The following is a 16,248-nucleotide window of genomic DNA, read 5'->3' as shown; positions in this document are numbered from 1 at the left end:
TTGCATTTGGGTTTACAGAATTCTAAAACTGAATTGGTCCCTTTAAGGGACCAATTTGTTCTACTGAACACTCTTCAGTTTGAGTGATTATGCTTAGATAATACGACTTTTGAAGAGACCTTATTTTTTGGGGAATTAAAGCCATAACATTTATAAGTTGCTTTTTAATAAATAAAAATCAGAGATACAAACAGCTTAACGTTTTAATCTTTCTTTCTTTAGAAGCAGCACTAAGAGGCCTTCTGGGAGCCTTGACCAGTACCCCGTACTCTCCCACGCAGCATCTAGAGCGAGAGCAGGCTCTTGCCAAACAGTTTGCGGAGATTCTTCACTTCACGCTCCGGTTCGACGAACTCAAGGTAGGACTCCATGCTGGCCTTGCCAGCATGGAAATCGTGGGCGTAGGAGGAGACTCCTGGGGACCTAGTTTGAGTGTTTACGTGATGTCCTTTGGCCCCTGGCAAAACCTGGAGAACTGGATTTAAAAGTTGTAGCAGATCTTTGATACATTGTATGCGTAGCAAATAGCAAATTATCCAATACTCAGTCTTCATTTAGTTTCATTTTAAAAAATATCTCTGAAGCATATACTGTTGACCTTTCCTAATACTCTTTTTTTCTTTTCTGTTCATTCCCGGTTTATCTTCAACATCCTTTTACATAAAAATGTTAAGATCCTTTCTTCCTACCTTCCTACCTTCCTTCATTTCTCTTCCTCATCTGTCTGTCTGTCTATCTTTCTGTTTCCCTGTGCACCCGACCTCCACGTTGTTGGAGGGAGGGAGTGTGGAGAAACAAGAACTAGCTTTTGTCTCAGGAGACCCGAGTTCCACTGTGGGCTCTGTTACAGTGACCACATGTGAGACAGGCCCTTTGACTTTCCAGGACCTCAGGGACCTCGTCTGATAAATAGAGCAGGTGGATTCCTAACTACAGTCTTTAATGATTGCATAATAGGAAACGATTTTGTTTTATTAATACTTTGAGCACAAAGGATTTATATGAGTTTAGTCTGAGGATTGCCCTGTTGACCATATATTCATACTTTTATTGTAATAATTCAAAACAAGTACCTAAGTATTTCTTCTTATTTTTGTTTATTTGGTAATACTGGTTTTTGGGAAACAACCTTTTAGTGTATTACCTGAAATTATTGAAAAGAAGGGAAGTATTCAGATCACAACTGTAAAACCATCTACAGGGTTTATATGTTCTGTAAGGACTTAAGTACAGTGTTACATAATTTAAGTGCAAAAAGCTATCGTGGATGATACCAGTTCTAGTTCTTAAATTGTTTACAAATTAGGGAATGTTACTTAACTAGTTAAGGCTGTATTTAGTAGATTTTTTCACTTATTTTTTACACTATCATTTAGCGTACATAATACATTTTTCTTTCATAAATGTCTCTAGATGACAAATCCCGCCATACAGAATGATTTCAGCTATTACAGAAGAACATTGAGTCGTATGAGGATTAATAACGTTCCAGTAAGTCAATGCTTTGAATCAGGGGGGTGGTAATGGGAGCCGTTAATTTATTTGTTCAGTGCATTCGCTTATTTGCTTGTTGATTTGCTCATTCACTCAGATCAAGTTAAAGCTAATGACATAGTCAATAACCAGCTATGGGCGACTGTAGGTATGAGAGGAAAGTGCAAGATGTAGCAGCCCATGCGTGGTGCTTCCCTGCTCTTCACCTAGCGCCTCAGATCCCTATGCCTACTTAATAGAACTGCTCCTTGTCCATATAGTAATACTTACAAAATTTCTCTGTGTATTCTCATGTTACTTATTTATTTACTCGTTCATTTAAAGATTTTATTCTTCAGTAATCTCTGCACCCAATGTGGGGCTTGAACTCAACCCCTAGATCAAGAGTCGTATGCTCCACCGACCCGGCCAGCCAGGCCCCCATGTGTATTTTCATTTTAAATGCACAAAAACTTTGTGGATTAGTGGTTGTGAGACCCCATGGTCTTAGCATGGAAGAATCCAGGAGAGAAGGTGGCCTGGAATGGGAGGGGTACTGTTGTCAGCAGAGTTGTGGGCCATGAGCGCTTCTGTGCCTGGTCCTGGGCTAGTATAACATCTCTTCTGGTTTATTAAGGCTTGATTTCCCTTGATTTCTCCTTGTCTTTACCCTTTTCTACCTCCAGGGAGTCAACTACCAGAAGTAAAACCTTAAATAGAAAGAAAATATCTTTTTCTTTAGGTATTTTGAGGACCTACATTGTGCTAATTGGTGTGAAAAATTTCTAGGATCAGCCTTACAGCCTTAACTAGATAGCTTAGTAAGGAAAGATCATGTGAGTGTGTAAGGAGCAGTAAGTGGCTTAAGAGGTTAAAGAAAATGACAAGGGAGATCATTCTTTTTTTTTTTTTCTTCTTCTTCCTCTTTTTTCATTGAATCACAATTTTATGAAGTGGCTGCTGTAAGGCCCTTGGTTGGAAGAAGGATTTCTCTTCCATGAAGCTTCTGTTATTTTACATCAGTGTGGTTTCGCATAGACCAGTTCTTGCTGTGAGGCTGAGCTTATCGTCTGTTTTTTTTCATACCCACCGTGTAAAGTCAGATCAGATCCAATCAGATCACGTAACACCCAGCCAGCCCTCTGCTATAGCCATCCTGCTACCACTCGAGGCCAAATACAAGGGTGCCATCTTGCACCCTCAGTAATTAAAGGGAAATCCAGTTGTTATCGAGTGAAATATCTTTCCAGTCTCTTCCTCGCCCCTGTCCCCCCTTTCATCTCGTAGTTCTTCTGTCCCAGTCGAGAGCCTCATTCCGCATCTCCGGCAGTCATTCTCCAGCAGGAGAACTCCTTTTTTTGACCCGTGGTCTTTTTCTTTTTTGGTACACTCTGCCCACCATCATCTGTCAACTTGCTTTAGAAAATTGACTTAATTGTTGTTCTTTCTTCTAGCGCACTGAGTGGTCCCTGTTACGTGCAGAAGAAAGTTAGGAACTTAGGCCAACAGCTAAGGTCCTCCGCAATCTGGCTCCAGCCCTGCTTTCCACCCTTACTCTTCGCTAGTCGTTTCCCCTTCTTGCCCTGAGTGCACCGGCTTACACTCCACGTCATTTGAAAACATGCTCTCATCCCCTGTCTGGTTGTAATACCACGCGTACCTGCCCGCCCTCACCTGCAAGAGCTGTCTCTTCGGAATCCATTTTTGTTTCTTCCGGTCAGACGTAGTCTTTCTCTCCCCTCCTTTTTTTGTCATTGCCTCTCAGCTTATTGTTGTGGATACTTGTGTGCTCCTGAGATGGAGGCCAGGCCGTGCCCTCGCCATCTCCCTGCCCCCGTAGCATTTAGAGCCATTCCTTGTTACAGGAGACAGCCCAGCAAGGTTTTATTTAGTTGCTTGATGTCATGTAAAATATTTTAAGAGAGGTTACTCTTTTTGAAAAATTGCTTAATACCATTTTTAACCTGTTTTTAAATATACATGCACATGAGGGTCTAAAATATAAGAGTATTTATTAGAGTAATTTAACAAGCATTAGCGAAACAGTCACTCTGCCTCGGTTCTTTTATAAATGTTATCATATTTAATAATTTATGAACTGATATCAAGTGCTTATTTTCCACACAGGCAGAAGGAGAAAATGAAGTAAATAATGAATTGGCAAATCGAATGTCTTTGTTTTATGCTGAGGCAACCCCAATGCTGAAAACCTTAAGTGACGCCACGACAAAATTTGTATCAGAGGTAAGTGTTGCCTGGACAGTTACTCTCTATGTTGTTACACGTCCTGTCAGCAGCCAGAGTGAGCTGTCCAGGCCTCACGACGTTGCCGTCTTCTGTGCGTCTTCTGTGCACGTGCACTGAGTCCTGCCCCTTCCCGAGGCACACGCATACACATCTACCTGCCTGTTGGCAGCTTCCCTCTGGATGTCTAGGTGACACCTCAGTGTTACTGTGGCCAAACCCGGCCCTTTCTGCAGTCTTTTCTGTCTTGATAGTAGCACTGTAAAAGCAACTGACTTAGGGGTTATCATCCTGAATTCCTTTCTTTATCTCACCTCTTATGTCTCTTCCATCAGATAGTCTTGTTGACTCTTCCTCCAAAATACATCCTGAATCTGAAAACTTTGCCCCTGTCCTCCTCTACCTCTCCACATCAGCCCACCACTCTGTCACCTGCATTCATGTTCCTACTGGCCTTACTTTTTCCACTCTGACCCCACGATGGTCCTTTCTTCAAAGAACAGCCAAGTAATCTTTTTTTTTTTTTAATTTTTTTTTTAATGTCTATTTATTTTTGAGAGAGACAAGAGTACAATTGGGGGAGGGGCAGAGAGAGGGAGACACAGAATCTGAAGCAGGCTTTAGGCTCTGAGATGTCAGCACAGAGCCTGACATGGGGCTCAAACTCACGAACCGCGAGATCATGACCTGAGCCGAAGTCGGACGCTCAACCGACTGAGCCACCCAGGTGCCCCAGTAATCTTGAAAAAAAAAAAAAAAAAACAAACCCAATGCCTTTCTTCCTCTGCTTCAAGTGTTCCCAGTGACTTCCCAGTGTCCTTTGGATAAATTCCCCATACCTCATGGCCTGTGGGGCCCTGGCTGCATGTAGTGGTTGTTCCCACTCAGCCAGAATGGAAGTGACTCTCAGGAGCACAGGGTCTTAGTTCTCTAGCTTTTAGCCGTATCCCTAGAGCTTAGAACAGTACCTAGAATCTAGCACGCTTTCTTAAAAATTAGGAGTAGGAACCAAATTCTAAAGTTGTCAGTTTTCCACACTGTGCTGGATTTTAAATTATACTTAAGTAATAACTATCACTTTCACTGTTTTTTCTCTATATACTTTTCCAGAACAAAAATTTACCAATAGAAAATACCACAGATTGTCTAAGCACCATGGCCAGCGTATGCAGAGTCATGCTCGAAACACCGTGAGTATTAGCTGATCTTTTTCACTCTAACAATCCTACCGAAGTTGGTGTCTAGATATGAACATGTCTTATTTGGAAGGTGGGAATTAAGTATATCTGAAGTATCCAGTGTTAATCTATGAACGATATTAAAGTAATTTGGAAGCTTCATGTAACTTCTGGTTTGAGTAGGAAGTACAGTGGGTTTTCAGGTGCCTGAGACCAGTCAGGCTAACTTAGAACGTAGACTCTTCAGAGTGGGGAGTTTTGTGGTGCTCTTATTGGAGGTGGGGGAAGAGCGTTGGTGTTTTGGTTATGCTTCTCATTAAGCATTCTCTCCTTTTCAGTGAGGAACCTTGCCCTTTTGCTAGATGAATGGTTGTCCTCCTACTTCATAAGGCTTTCCAACAAAATGATGTGTGTAATAGCGCTTTGGAAAAGGAAGAGCTGCCAACTCTTCTCCTTATCCCTGCCCCTCGGTATTAGTTCACAGTCTGTGGTTTTTATCCGACACTAATCTGAATTCTCTTCTGGGTTTCCCTTCACTTTCAAGCCATTTATCATATGTACCACTGTGTTTTCTGGCTGGATTTTCTTATCAGCAGGCAGAAAGAATCCCTCCTGGATTCCTGAATAACATATGGTTCTATTAGATAACTTTTGTTTTTGTGGAGCTTTTCATTTTCCAAAGCATTATTAACGCACATCATCTTTCTGGAAAGCCATATGAAGTAGGAGGGCAACCATTCATCATTATCTTCATTTAGGGGAGTGAGCTCCTGGGAAGCGAAGGGACTTAAGCACGGTGGCCAACCCCACCCATGTGCCTGGATGGTCCCATCCTGGTTCTGGACGCTTTCTGCCATGCCATGCTGCCTTCTGCAGAGACAAAATTCTATTTCCCTTTTTCCCGAGAAAGGAATATGATTGAATTTTAGTAAAACTAGAATGCAGTAATATAATGATGTAATACTTCGATTAATAAGTTAGCTTCTAAATAGCAAACATATTGCTCTATTAAGCAAGTGGCTTTTTCCATCATATTGGTGGTAACAGCCTTTACAAAGCACCTGTCCTGAAGCTATTACTTTGGGGCTTTTCATTTCTCTAAATTTGCCTCATCTCTGCCAAGCAAAAGGGGTGATGTACCAAGAGGGTGCATGTAGAGATCAGAATACCTAAGTGATCACCGCTCTATCAACCTCATTTCCCTGGGAATCTCACCATGGAGAAAGGAGGGTATAATGTTAGCATTCCTTTTAGATATCAACAGAGTGTATCCTTCAGCATCAGCTGAAAGTTGAATGAACTCCTTAAGTAGTGATGTGCCTCATCCAGCCATATCTTTTCTACCCCCCAGGGAATACAGAAGCAGATTTACAAATGAAGAGACAGTGTCATTCTGCTTGAGGGTAATGGTGGGTGTCATAATACTCTATGACCACGTACATCCAGTGGGAGCATTTGCCAAAACTTCAAAAATTGATGTAAGTTACAATGCTTTATTTAATTCTCAACCATTTCCGTAAGTGGAGATCGTAGGCTTTTGTTTAAAGAGCTGCAGGTTGCACTCTGTCACAGACCTCAGTTTTATAGTTTCTGATAATGGTGGGTTTCTGTTGCCTCTCATATCGTGCTGGATGGTTTACAGCCATATACGAGTGCAGTAGAATGGAGGACAGCTGGACCTTGTACTCGCCAGCGGTCCTTCTGCCTGTTTGGCAGTGTAAATAAATGATCAGACATCAGAAATTTCATTCTTTGACCAAAGGCCATTTCAAACAAAAGATTTATTTCCATATGTATAGACAAAGTCAGTAGAGGTGCTCCAGTGGAAAAAGACTATGTAACAGAATACAGATTTTTCTCCTCCCTCCCAGGCATAGTAATTTGTGGCTCTCATCTGGGTGTCAGCTTTGCTTGTCTCTACACAAATTTATATTAGGAATAAAGTAGCTCCCTTGGTTCCTCTGTTTTCTAATTTCTCTCCTAGTCACATCTGGTTCATCAGAATTGTAACCAGTGTTTGGTGAGAATTGTCTTCCATTTTCCCTTTTGTAGTTCAGGCTCTCAGCATTTCGTGTCTAGATTACTGATTGCCAGCCAGTCTCCCTACCTTTCTTTATTCACGTCCATCCTCTGTAAAGATAAATGAGTTAACATTTATTGAATGATTACTGTGTCCTAGGAAATTTATGCTTGTTGCCCACTTACCTGTGAAAATACTTCTAGGATGTAGATGTTATCTCCCCCGTACTAACAGATAACCTAAAATTTAGGGAAATGACATAGTGTAATTTCTAGTGAATGATGGAGTGGGATTTTGAATCCACATCTCCATGGTTTCCAAAGCTGTGCTCTTCTAGCGTGTTCTACATTTTCACAGTCTGCAGCCCATCTTTACACACCGTCTACACTGAGCTGCTCCCTTTCTAATGGCCCATAACAAGTCCCTGCCCCATAAGTTCCAAATGAATCCTCCTTCGCAAGTCCTGGCTTGCAAAGCCCTCTGTAAACTCCCCTGTGACTCCCCAAGATTCTGTCCTCAACATGTGGTAAACTTTACTATTTTTGTCAAGGTGTTTGCCTGCCTGGAAAGGCTCCTCTGCTCCTTGGCACTGCGTCCGTCCGTCCTTTCAGAGACTGCTCCACACCTTCTCCGGGAAGTCTTCCCTTCGCCGCCCTGTAGTTTTCTCATGAGTGTGCCTGCTGCTTCTGCTTTGGTTCTTAAAAAGTTCTGTTTGAGAAACTGAAAATAGCATTTGCGTAGTTTTTTCCCCCTGTTCTAACAGTAATAATTTTGACATTTCCAGAATGTAATTTCTCATGAGTTCCATAGTTGTGGTGCTAATTTAAGTACTACTGTTTCGATAGTGAATATTCTTTGAGAAAACACAGTTTTTTACCTTTTCCATTTCTTCTTCTCCTTAGATGAAAGGTTGTATCAAAGTTCTTAAGGACCAACCTCCCAATAGCGTAGAAGGTCTTCTAAATGCTCTCAGGTGTGTATATGTACATGTGCATCTGTACAGAAAAAGTATATATGTAAGAAAATGCTTCAAAACGTGAATAATACAAAGGATGTGAATATATATGTTCATGTTAGAAAAGTGCAGATACCATTTTGCTTATTGGTAACCTTGTGTGTAAATTTTCAGTTACAATATTTTTACAATAAAGAGTGAGTGTGTGTGTGTGTGTGTGTGTGTGTGTGTGTGGTGTGCATGCACAGATGAAAATAGCTTCATTTCTTCGCTATAGATTTTGGCTTTCATTTTTTGCTCCTCTTGGCATGTTTATTTTTTAATGAAAGTAGACCATGCTAATTGTAAATAAAATTCAGCCAACCCAGGAAAATTGAAAGCAAAAGAAGGAAATCACATAATCTCACCATTTTGAAATAAACTGCTGTTAATGTTTTGGTGTATATAGTCTTCCACAGTTCGTTCTTTATATTTGTAGACAAAGCTCTCTGATACTTATCTTTTTACAAATGTAATGCTATACAAACTCTTTTATAAAAACAACCTCTTTTCCCTTAATATAGTGTGTTAATATTTCTGTTTTTACAAGTATTTTTGTTACTTTTGTGTATTTCTTGTAATGAAAATAAACTTGTTATTTGATGTCTTCTCTTGATTACACTACTTGATTTAGCTACTGTAGCTCCTAATAATGGTGGAATTGTTTTTTAAGGCAGGATTCTTTTTTCTTTTATTTTTCTTAAGTAAGCTCTAGGCCAAATGTGGGACTTGAACTCAGGACCCCAAGTTTAGGAGTTGCACGCTCTACTGACTGAGGCAGCCAGGCATTTCTTGAATGCTGGACTATTTTTAAATGCAAATCACAGCATATTATAACATCTTGACTACAGAGGTTTAATTTATAGTGTAATTTATTTTCCTAACATAAAAGATAACTTGCTCATTGCTTATTTTGTGTTTAAACACAAAAATTACATGAGCACAGAAATATTTATATAGAAACTTATTGAGGTCACAGGCCATCTTTGTTTCTCACTGCAGTCCACATGATACATGAAAATGATTTCCAGTTCAGTCTTAAGTTTCTCCCATGTTTTGTGAGCCAAACAGGTTGGTTATTCCTCTCGAATGCTTAGTCACACTTGGCACATGATAAAGCAGAATCTATGCTGTGTCATTTCAGTTGCATGGAACCATCAAAGGATTTTATTAAGATTATGAGAAGTATTCTGTAAGCAGTGAGTGCCTGAATAAAGGAGGTCTCTTCTGAACAAATACCAGAAAGATTACGGAACATAGTATAACCATGAAAATCCTCATAATGTCTAGCTATTTCAGCCATACGTCTGTCAGAAACCACAATGATTGGGAGGTTTTACTCTGGAGGTTTTTACAGTGTGCACCTCATTTGTTTCACCCGTAATCGTGCTATTGTGAACCATAACTACTCGATCTCTTTCTCAAGACTCCCCGGGTCCCAGTCAGCTCACTTTTTCTCCCAAGACTCTCCTTTCTTATTGGTTAGATTCTCCAAAGCCACCCAGTGACAGGAGACCTGTTCTGAAAAGGAAGAGAGAATTGGAGGCCAGGAGGGTCTGGTGTTACTTCTTTACTTGGAAGGGACAGTGGTCCACACATGAAGACTCAGAGTTTACTTTTGTTTGCAGTAGTTAAAGGTAGTTCAGTCTCTCCACTCTCAAATTAGGGCAGCACTGGGCTGTGGGGCTAAGTGAGAGGTGGGGTTAAAGTCTTGCACACGCCAGTCTGTGTTTGAGGGGAGAAAAGCACCATTGAGGCAAGAGCCACCTGTGGCTTTTCAGTCTTCTTTGCACGTCTCTAACGGAAAGTAGAAGATGAAGGTTTTGTTGCAGAGATAACTCTCGAACTGTTTTCGTTCCCAGTGGATGTGTTTTGTGGCTGGTTCTCATTTTTCCACCTGGGAAGTTTCTTAAGGTTCATCGGTGTACTTGATACTGAGTAGTAGTGGTTACAGTGAGTAACGTTTTTGTAACCTTTAAGTTTACGGCGTGGTTTCGTCTTTATGACTGTATTTGAGCTTGACCACAGCTCTGTGAAGTAGGGGATGGATGTGAGGTGTGGGGCATGTCTCCATTGTACAGCTACCTTGAGCTCTTGAGAGACTTACCGATTATATAGGCGATTAATCAATGTCAGACTCTGTCTTCACATTCAGGATTTCATTCTTCAAATCCCATGTGCTTGGTGCTGTACCATTGAGCCTTAAGGTTCCTGTGTGATTGAACCCTGGAGTGTTTTTGGAGTAACTGGGAGGGAAACAAAAATGCACATTCCCAGGCCACCATACCCAGAGAGACTCTAAGGTCTGGTGTGGGGCCCACGCACCTCATTCTATAAATAAACACCCTAGCTGATACAATGCTGGTGCTTTGAGAAACGTTGCTCAAACTAAATCACCCTCGCCCTTAATATGCTTCACTCACAGCAAAGGAGATACTATGTAAAAAGCATTTTATAATCCCCAAAGTGCTATGTAAATGTTCATTGTTAATTAAACCTTTAGAAAATGGAAAACACTTTTGTGGAATTACTTTCTGAGTAGCTGCTTTACTAGAAATGCTCACTCCATCATTTTCCTCAGCCAGCAGTTAATAACCCAAAATTTTTAAGTTTTAATTGCACATCCATATAACAAGCTATTTATTTGGAGTGCTTCTCTATAGAAATTACACAGTGCCTCCAGCTTACAGGATGTGATTGCAAGAAAGCAGCAAGTCCTGTCTACATTCAGTCGGTGGAGAAGTGGAACCAAGTGCCTTGATCATGAGAGAGAGCCAGAGCTCGGAGTTAAGGTTTAATGCTAGATAACTGCTGTCTTTATTCAATTTCAGAGTAAAGATCAATAATAGTTGCTTCTCGTCAGTAGAAAAGTATACGCACTTGGAAAGGAACTTGGTGGTTATGCACAAAGTGACATAAACCCGTATATGTCCGTACACTTTTGCACACGTTAGGTGGTAAAGGCCTTTTCTTGGTAAGAGTGTGGTGACGGGCCAGGTCTCCCTCCAGTTGGCCCCGTTTGGCGGAAAGGACGTGAGACCTGTTACAAGTGCACGGTCTCCTCCCGCAGAAGGAGCCAGAGCACTCCCGCTCCCGGTGTCACAACGCTGCTGAGTAGCGATACGTACGCTGCTCTGAGCAGAGATGGTGGTGTGCCAGTTGGGGGCCCTCTGCCCTGTGAAGGAAAGGGAAAAACGGAAACGAAGACAGGGGTGATGAACGTTTTTACTTCCTGACGTCAGGAGGATATGTGTAGCTACATACGCTTTACCTGCACTTGGAAATGAAAACGGAAGGCTTTAGTCTTGGCTGCGTCACTTGCCACTTAATGTAAGTAATCCTTCGTGGAGTTTTTCCCCCAGCCTGGCTGCTTGCTTTCTCGCCTGCCTTCCACAAATACTAGTTGAGCACCTGTCCCATGCCAGGTGCTCGGGTGTCTCTTCAGTAGTATGTGAACAATTTGGAAGTGCCTTCTTTTCGGAAGGTAAAATTGTAGAGGACGTATCAGGTACTTAATAAGTATTTGTGTCTTTACCTCTGCAAGGATTTGAGTTCATATGCTTTCTTTAGTTTTTCAATTGACTTGAGAACCAGCAAGAATTGGGTTTAAGTTTCTTGAACACACAAAGGCCATCTGTGTGTACTTTGCTTAAAGTTACATATTCCTGAAAGACGATATGTGAAATTTTCACAGGCCAGATTAACTGGTCCAGCATTAAGTTCTGTCCGAATTGTCTCCAAAATATGTCCCATATTCAAGCCTTGAGCACCTGTTTCCATTGCTGCTCATGTGGTCCAGGCCTTGCTCATCTCTCACTGAGTCCCCTGGAGCAAGCCCTTGGTCGGTCCCTCTGCTGTCCCTCTGTTGGTTCCTCTGCTCAATGGCCAGAGCAGTCCTTCCAGAACATAAATAAAGGCCCACATCACTAGCCTGTTTGATGTCCTCCACTGGCTTTCACTGCACTTATAGTGACTTCCCAACTCCTCACTGTGGCCTGCAGTGTCCTCATGAGCTGGGCTTTCCCGGCATCTGAGGCTCCATCTAGTACTTTCCTCCTTTGCCCCTTGTGTGAGTGTGTCACTGTCTGTCTTCTCTGCCAGGTTGTGAGATCCTGGAACAGTGCCAGGTACATAGTAGGCTCACTTAACTGAATTTCGGCTATTAAAGGACTCCTATGGGGACTCTTCTCATAAAATAGTAATCACTCTTCATGATTCTTTCCTTGTGGTTTACATGCTTATAGCAAAACACATCTACCTGGCAATAAGGCACGTCAAGAATGGAGACGTTTTGGGATGGGATGTCACAGTTGGAACTGTGGTAGTTAGTTGAGCTTAGATACAGACTAGAGTGGGGGCCGGCCTTTCTCTGTAAAGGGCTAGAGAATAAACACAGATGTTTTAGGATTTGGGGTTACGTGGTTTCTTGTCACAGCTACTCAACTCTGCCATTGTGGCAAGAAGGTGACCATAGAGAATACCTCAGTGAATCTGTATATGGCTGTGTTCCATTAAAACTTTTTATAAACACACTGAAATTTGAATTTCATAGAATTTCCACGTTAACATGAAATATTATTCTTTTGATTTCTTTCCCCGTTCATTTTTAGTGTAAAAACAGGGGCACCTGGGTGACTCAGTTGGGTAAGCTTCTGACTTTTGCTCAGGTCATGATCTCACAGTTTGTGTGTTCCAGCCCCGCATCGGGCTCTGTGCTCGCAGCTCAGGGCCTGGAGCCTGCTTTGGATTCTGTGTCTCCCTCTCTGTCTGCCCCATCCCCACTTGTGCTCTGTCTCTCTCTCTCTCAAAAATAAACAAACATTTACAAAATAAATGAAAGTGTAAAAATGTACTTAGCTCACAAGCCGTACAGAAACAGGCGGTGGGCTAGGTTGGGCTGCAGGTTGTACTTGCCAGTCCCTGAGATGGAGTGACAGCTGTTTCCCTGTGAGAGGGCGCAGCTCATTGTTTACCTTAGAAGTTAACTGGATCGCTTCAGTAAGGTAGTTCTACCTTAAGTAAAGAGCTATTGGATATGTTGTGCAGTAGGTGGTTAGGGTAAGCAGGGCAGAGCCTGAACGCAGCCGGAGCTGGAGAGAAAAGGCGCGATGCTGTGAGGAGAGTTTCGCCTACTTGCCCAGCTTGTGATAATGATGGAACCCGCGGTAGAGCATGGTTTTCAAAATTCCCTAAAATAGCTGTTCTTATACTTCCAGGTACACAACAAAACATTTGAACGATGAGACTACCTCCAAGCAGATCAGATCCATGCTGCAATAGCAGCCCTGGGCGGGCGCCTGCTGTGGACAGAAGACAGTATTCTGCAGTGGCTGAGAATGCACAGTTTTTAGTGATTGCAATTACTATCTCATGTACTCCTGCTTTTTATTTCTTTCCTCTGTTCCTCTTCCCTCTTTTTTAATCATGTTCTTGTTCTCAAGACTTCTTTTCTGTGCCAAAACCAGTAAAGTTCTACTCTGAAGGGACACTGTCCTTTCGAATGGGCCATCTAAGGCAGCTAATTCCGCATTGCATTGGGGTCTCTACTGAGAAAAATTCTGTGACTTGAACTAAATATTTTTAAATGTGGATTTTTTTTGAAAACTAATATTTAATATTGCTTCTCCTGCATGGCAAAACTGCCTATTCTGCTATTTAAAAACCGTCAACGACTTTATTTTCTACTGCCGCTTTTTTCATGTGCAGCCAAAATGAAAATGTTTAAATTAACTGTGTTGTACAAATGGTACCCAACACAAACTTTTTTTAAATTAGTAAGACTTTTGTTTAAAGTTTTAAGTTTGCATTTTGACTTTTTTTGTAAGGATGTATGTTGTGTGTTTAACCTTTATTAACTAACGTTAAAAACTGTGATGTGTGCGTAGAATATTACGTATGCATGTTCATGTTTAAAGAATGGCTGTTGATGATAAAATAAAAATCAGCTTTCATTTTTCTAAGTGTGGCTTGGTTTACTGGTATTTTGTTTTTAGGCTTCTGAAGCCTTCCCCGTGCGCATTTTAATGGAATGCATACACACGTGATTTCCCCTTCTTTTAGGGGAGAGCTGGGTGTTTTTAATAGTCTTCTTCTTCATTATTGTCTACGTGTGTAGTTTTCATTGCTTCTAAAATTTTGCCAAGTGCAGGAAGATCAGTGATCTGGTCATTAGCTTGCCTTTTATTCTTGATTTACTCTTGTATGGGTGGTAGTAATAGAAGGAAAACTACATTTGCTCGATTCACAGTTCCCAGCAGTGAGAGGGAAGCCACGGGAAGCAAAGAGGGCGGAAGGAAGAACGGCCCTCAACACTGGGAGGACAGGGAGTGAGTGGCAAGAGGAACTTGACTCCCTGGTGGTAGAAAACAAGGGCTTTTGTTATTTTAAGATCATAAAACCATAATCATGGAATCTAAATATGCTGATTGGGAGAAGCAGTTTAAAGGTTGTCTAGTCCAGCTCTGGTGCACCTGAAGTGGTTAAGTGTGGAAGAGAATGCCAGAGGCTTCCGTCAAATCCTTCTGGCTTAATGGTGCCAGATCATGATGCCCACGGCGCCATGGTGGCATCCCTGCTGACCTTCCTGGCCTTCGTCTCACCCTCTCCCGGCCAGGCTCTTTGGCCAGGCTCGGCCGCTTGCAGTTTAGAGAAGTTGTATGTGGTGTCACACCTCCCTAACTCTGGCTGGTCCCCGACCCTGCCGCTCCCTCCCTCCCCTCACCTCCATTTGATGAGCAGCAGCTTGTGGGACCTTCTTCATGAAGCCTTCAGGATAACCTTAATCTCAGTCTTCTACGACTATTGAAATGGGTTAAATAGTGGCTCACCTAAAAGATAACGTCGACCCAGAACCTGAAAATACAACCTTATTTGGTAAAAGGGTGTTTGCAGATAGAATTAATTTAAGGACCTGGAGAGGAGACCATCCTGAATTCGAGTAGGCCCTGAATCGAATGACAAATCCTTGTTAGAGAAAAGAAGGGGAAGCAGACACAGCAAAAGGCCATGTGAAAATGGAGGCAGATTGGAGCAGCACATCTGCAAGCCAGGGAACCAAGAATTGCTGGCATTTGCCAGAAGCTGGGAGTCCTGGGACCAATCCTCCCTCCAGAAGACGGGCGTCTCCAGAGGGAACCAGCCCTCATTTCAGACTCCCGGTCTCCGGGACTGTGAGAGAACAAACACACTTCTGTTGTTTCAAAGCACCTGGTTGGTAGCACTTCGCTGTGGCAGCCCTGGGAATCTACCACGGGCATCTCGTCAAGCACCTCCGATACTTGAACGCTTGTGGGTACCTTTTCTGACTCTCAGAGAACCCACGAGGAGAGCCACGTCTGATTTTTCCCTCAGTGTCCCCAGGATCTCGCACAGGCCCCAGATTTGAGTAGAGGCCCAGTGAACGCCCGAATGGAGTGAATGCATACAAATAAGTCGTGACGCACCTGGAGTGGACAAAGTGACACTGCTGTGGCTCTTCCAGCCCCCACACTTCTTCATGCTCTGCGTACCGGAGAGTAAGTAGAAAACCCCTAACTCTAGACAGAGACCAGCAAACTGGTCTGTGGGCCCATTCACCCACCACTGATTTTTGTACAGCCTATGAACTGAAAGTAGTTTTTACATTTTTAAAAGCTTGAGAAAAACCAAAAGGATATTTCATAGCACGTGTGAAATATATGAAATTCAAACTCCAGTGTCCATAGATAAAATCGTGTTGGAACACAGCCTGACTCATTTGTTTACGTATTGTTTTTGGCTCCTTTTGCACCACAACAGTAGAATGGAATTCTTGTGACAGAGCCATATGGCCCTCAGAGGCGGAAATATTTACTACCTGGCCCCTTACAGAAGGAGTTTGCCAACCCCTGCACTAGTTACAAGAGCAGGTTTGTTGGAGAACCTGGTGTCAGAGAAGTGGAGGGCTACAGTGTGATGAAAGGAGGCATCTCTGCTGCCGTGGATTTAATTCCAGGTCTGATATTTGCCATTCAGATGGTCAAAGGGAGCAAACCGGCAACTTCCCACCTACCAAGTCTGATCTCTTAATTTGTGATGTCTGTTCTACAATGGAGGATTATGGGACTGGCCATGCGCTCCTCGAGAAAGACGGCCGGGATGAATTAGGGTCTGCCCTGCGTGTCGGAGGCGGGGAGTGACCCTGCTCTGAGTAGGTAAGTCTTAAATCTCTCTCGAAGCCAGCTTCCTTTGACCTGCCCACCCCCCCACCCCCCGTTACCTCTAAAACAGTATCTGTACCTCTTCCTTCGTGATGTAAAGTATCTGGTACATCCACTGCCCCATTTCTGCAGCCCTCAATATGGATCAGCAGAATATTTCAG

At 42.5% G+C, this 16,248-nt stretch overlaps 1 protein-coding gene across 9 annotated transcripts in view; it reads left to right on the top strand.

Moving 5' to 3' along the window:
* CYRIB (CYFIP related Rac1 interactor B) overlaps positions 1-13,869 on the top strand; it is a 133,176-nt gene extending 119,307 nt beyond the window's left edge. For all 9 annotated transcript variants that reach the window (XM_042973593.1, XM_042973595.1, XM_007076850.3 and 6 more), the window contains 7 exons: positions 223-359; positions 1,414-1,491; positions 3,601-3,717; positions 4,828-4,907; positions 6,247-6,373; positions 7,818-7,888; positions 13,126-13,869. In XM_042973593.1, the coding sequence (XP_042829527.1) occupies positions 223-359; positions 1,414-1,491; positions 3,601-3,717; positions 4,828-4,907; positions 6,247-6,373; positions 7,818-7,888; positions 13,126-13,189 (674 nt within the window). In that variant the 3' untranslated portion in view covers positions 13,190-13,869. The remainder of the gene's footprint in view (positions 1-222; positions 360-1,413; positions 1,492-3,600; positions 3,718-4,827; positions 4,908-6,246; positions 6,374-7,817; positions 7,889-13,125) is intronic.
* Positions 13,870-16,248: the final 2,379 nt, after the last annotated feature.

Source organism: Panthera tigris, chromosome F2 (genome assembly GCF_018350195.1).
Source record: "Panthera tigris isolate Pti1 chromosome F2, P.tigris_Pti1_mat1.1, whole genome shotgun sequence".
NCBI classification, from domain to species: Eukaryota; Metazoa; Chordata; class Mammalia; order Carnivora; family Felidae; genus Panthera; species Panthera tigris.
Note: the sequence above shows the minus strand (reverse complement) of the source record. Positions and strands in the feature narration are given on the sequence as shown.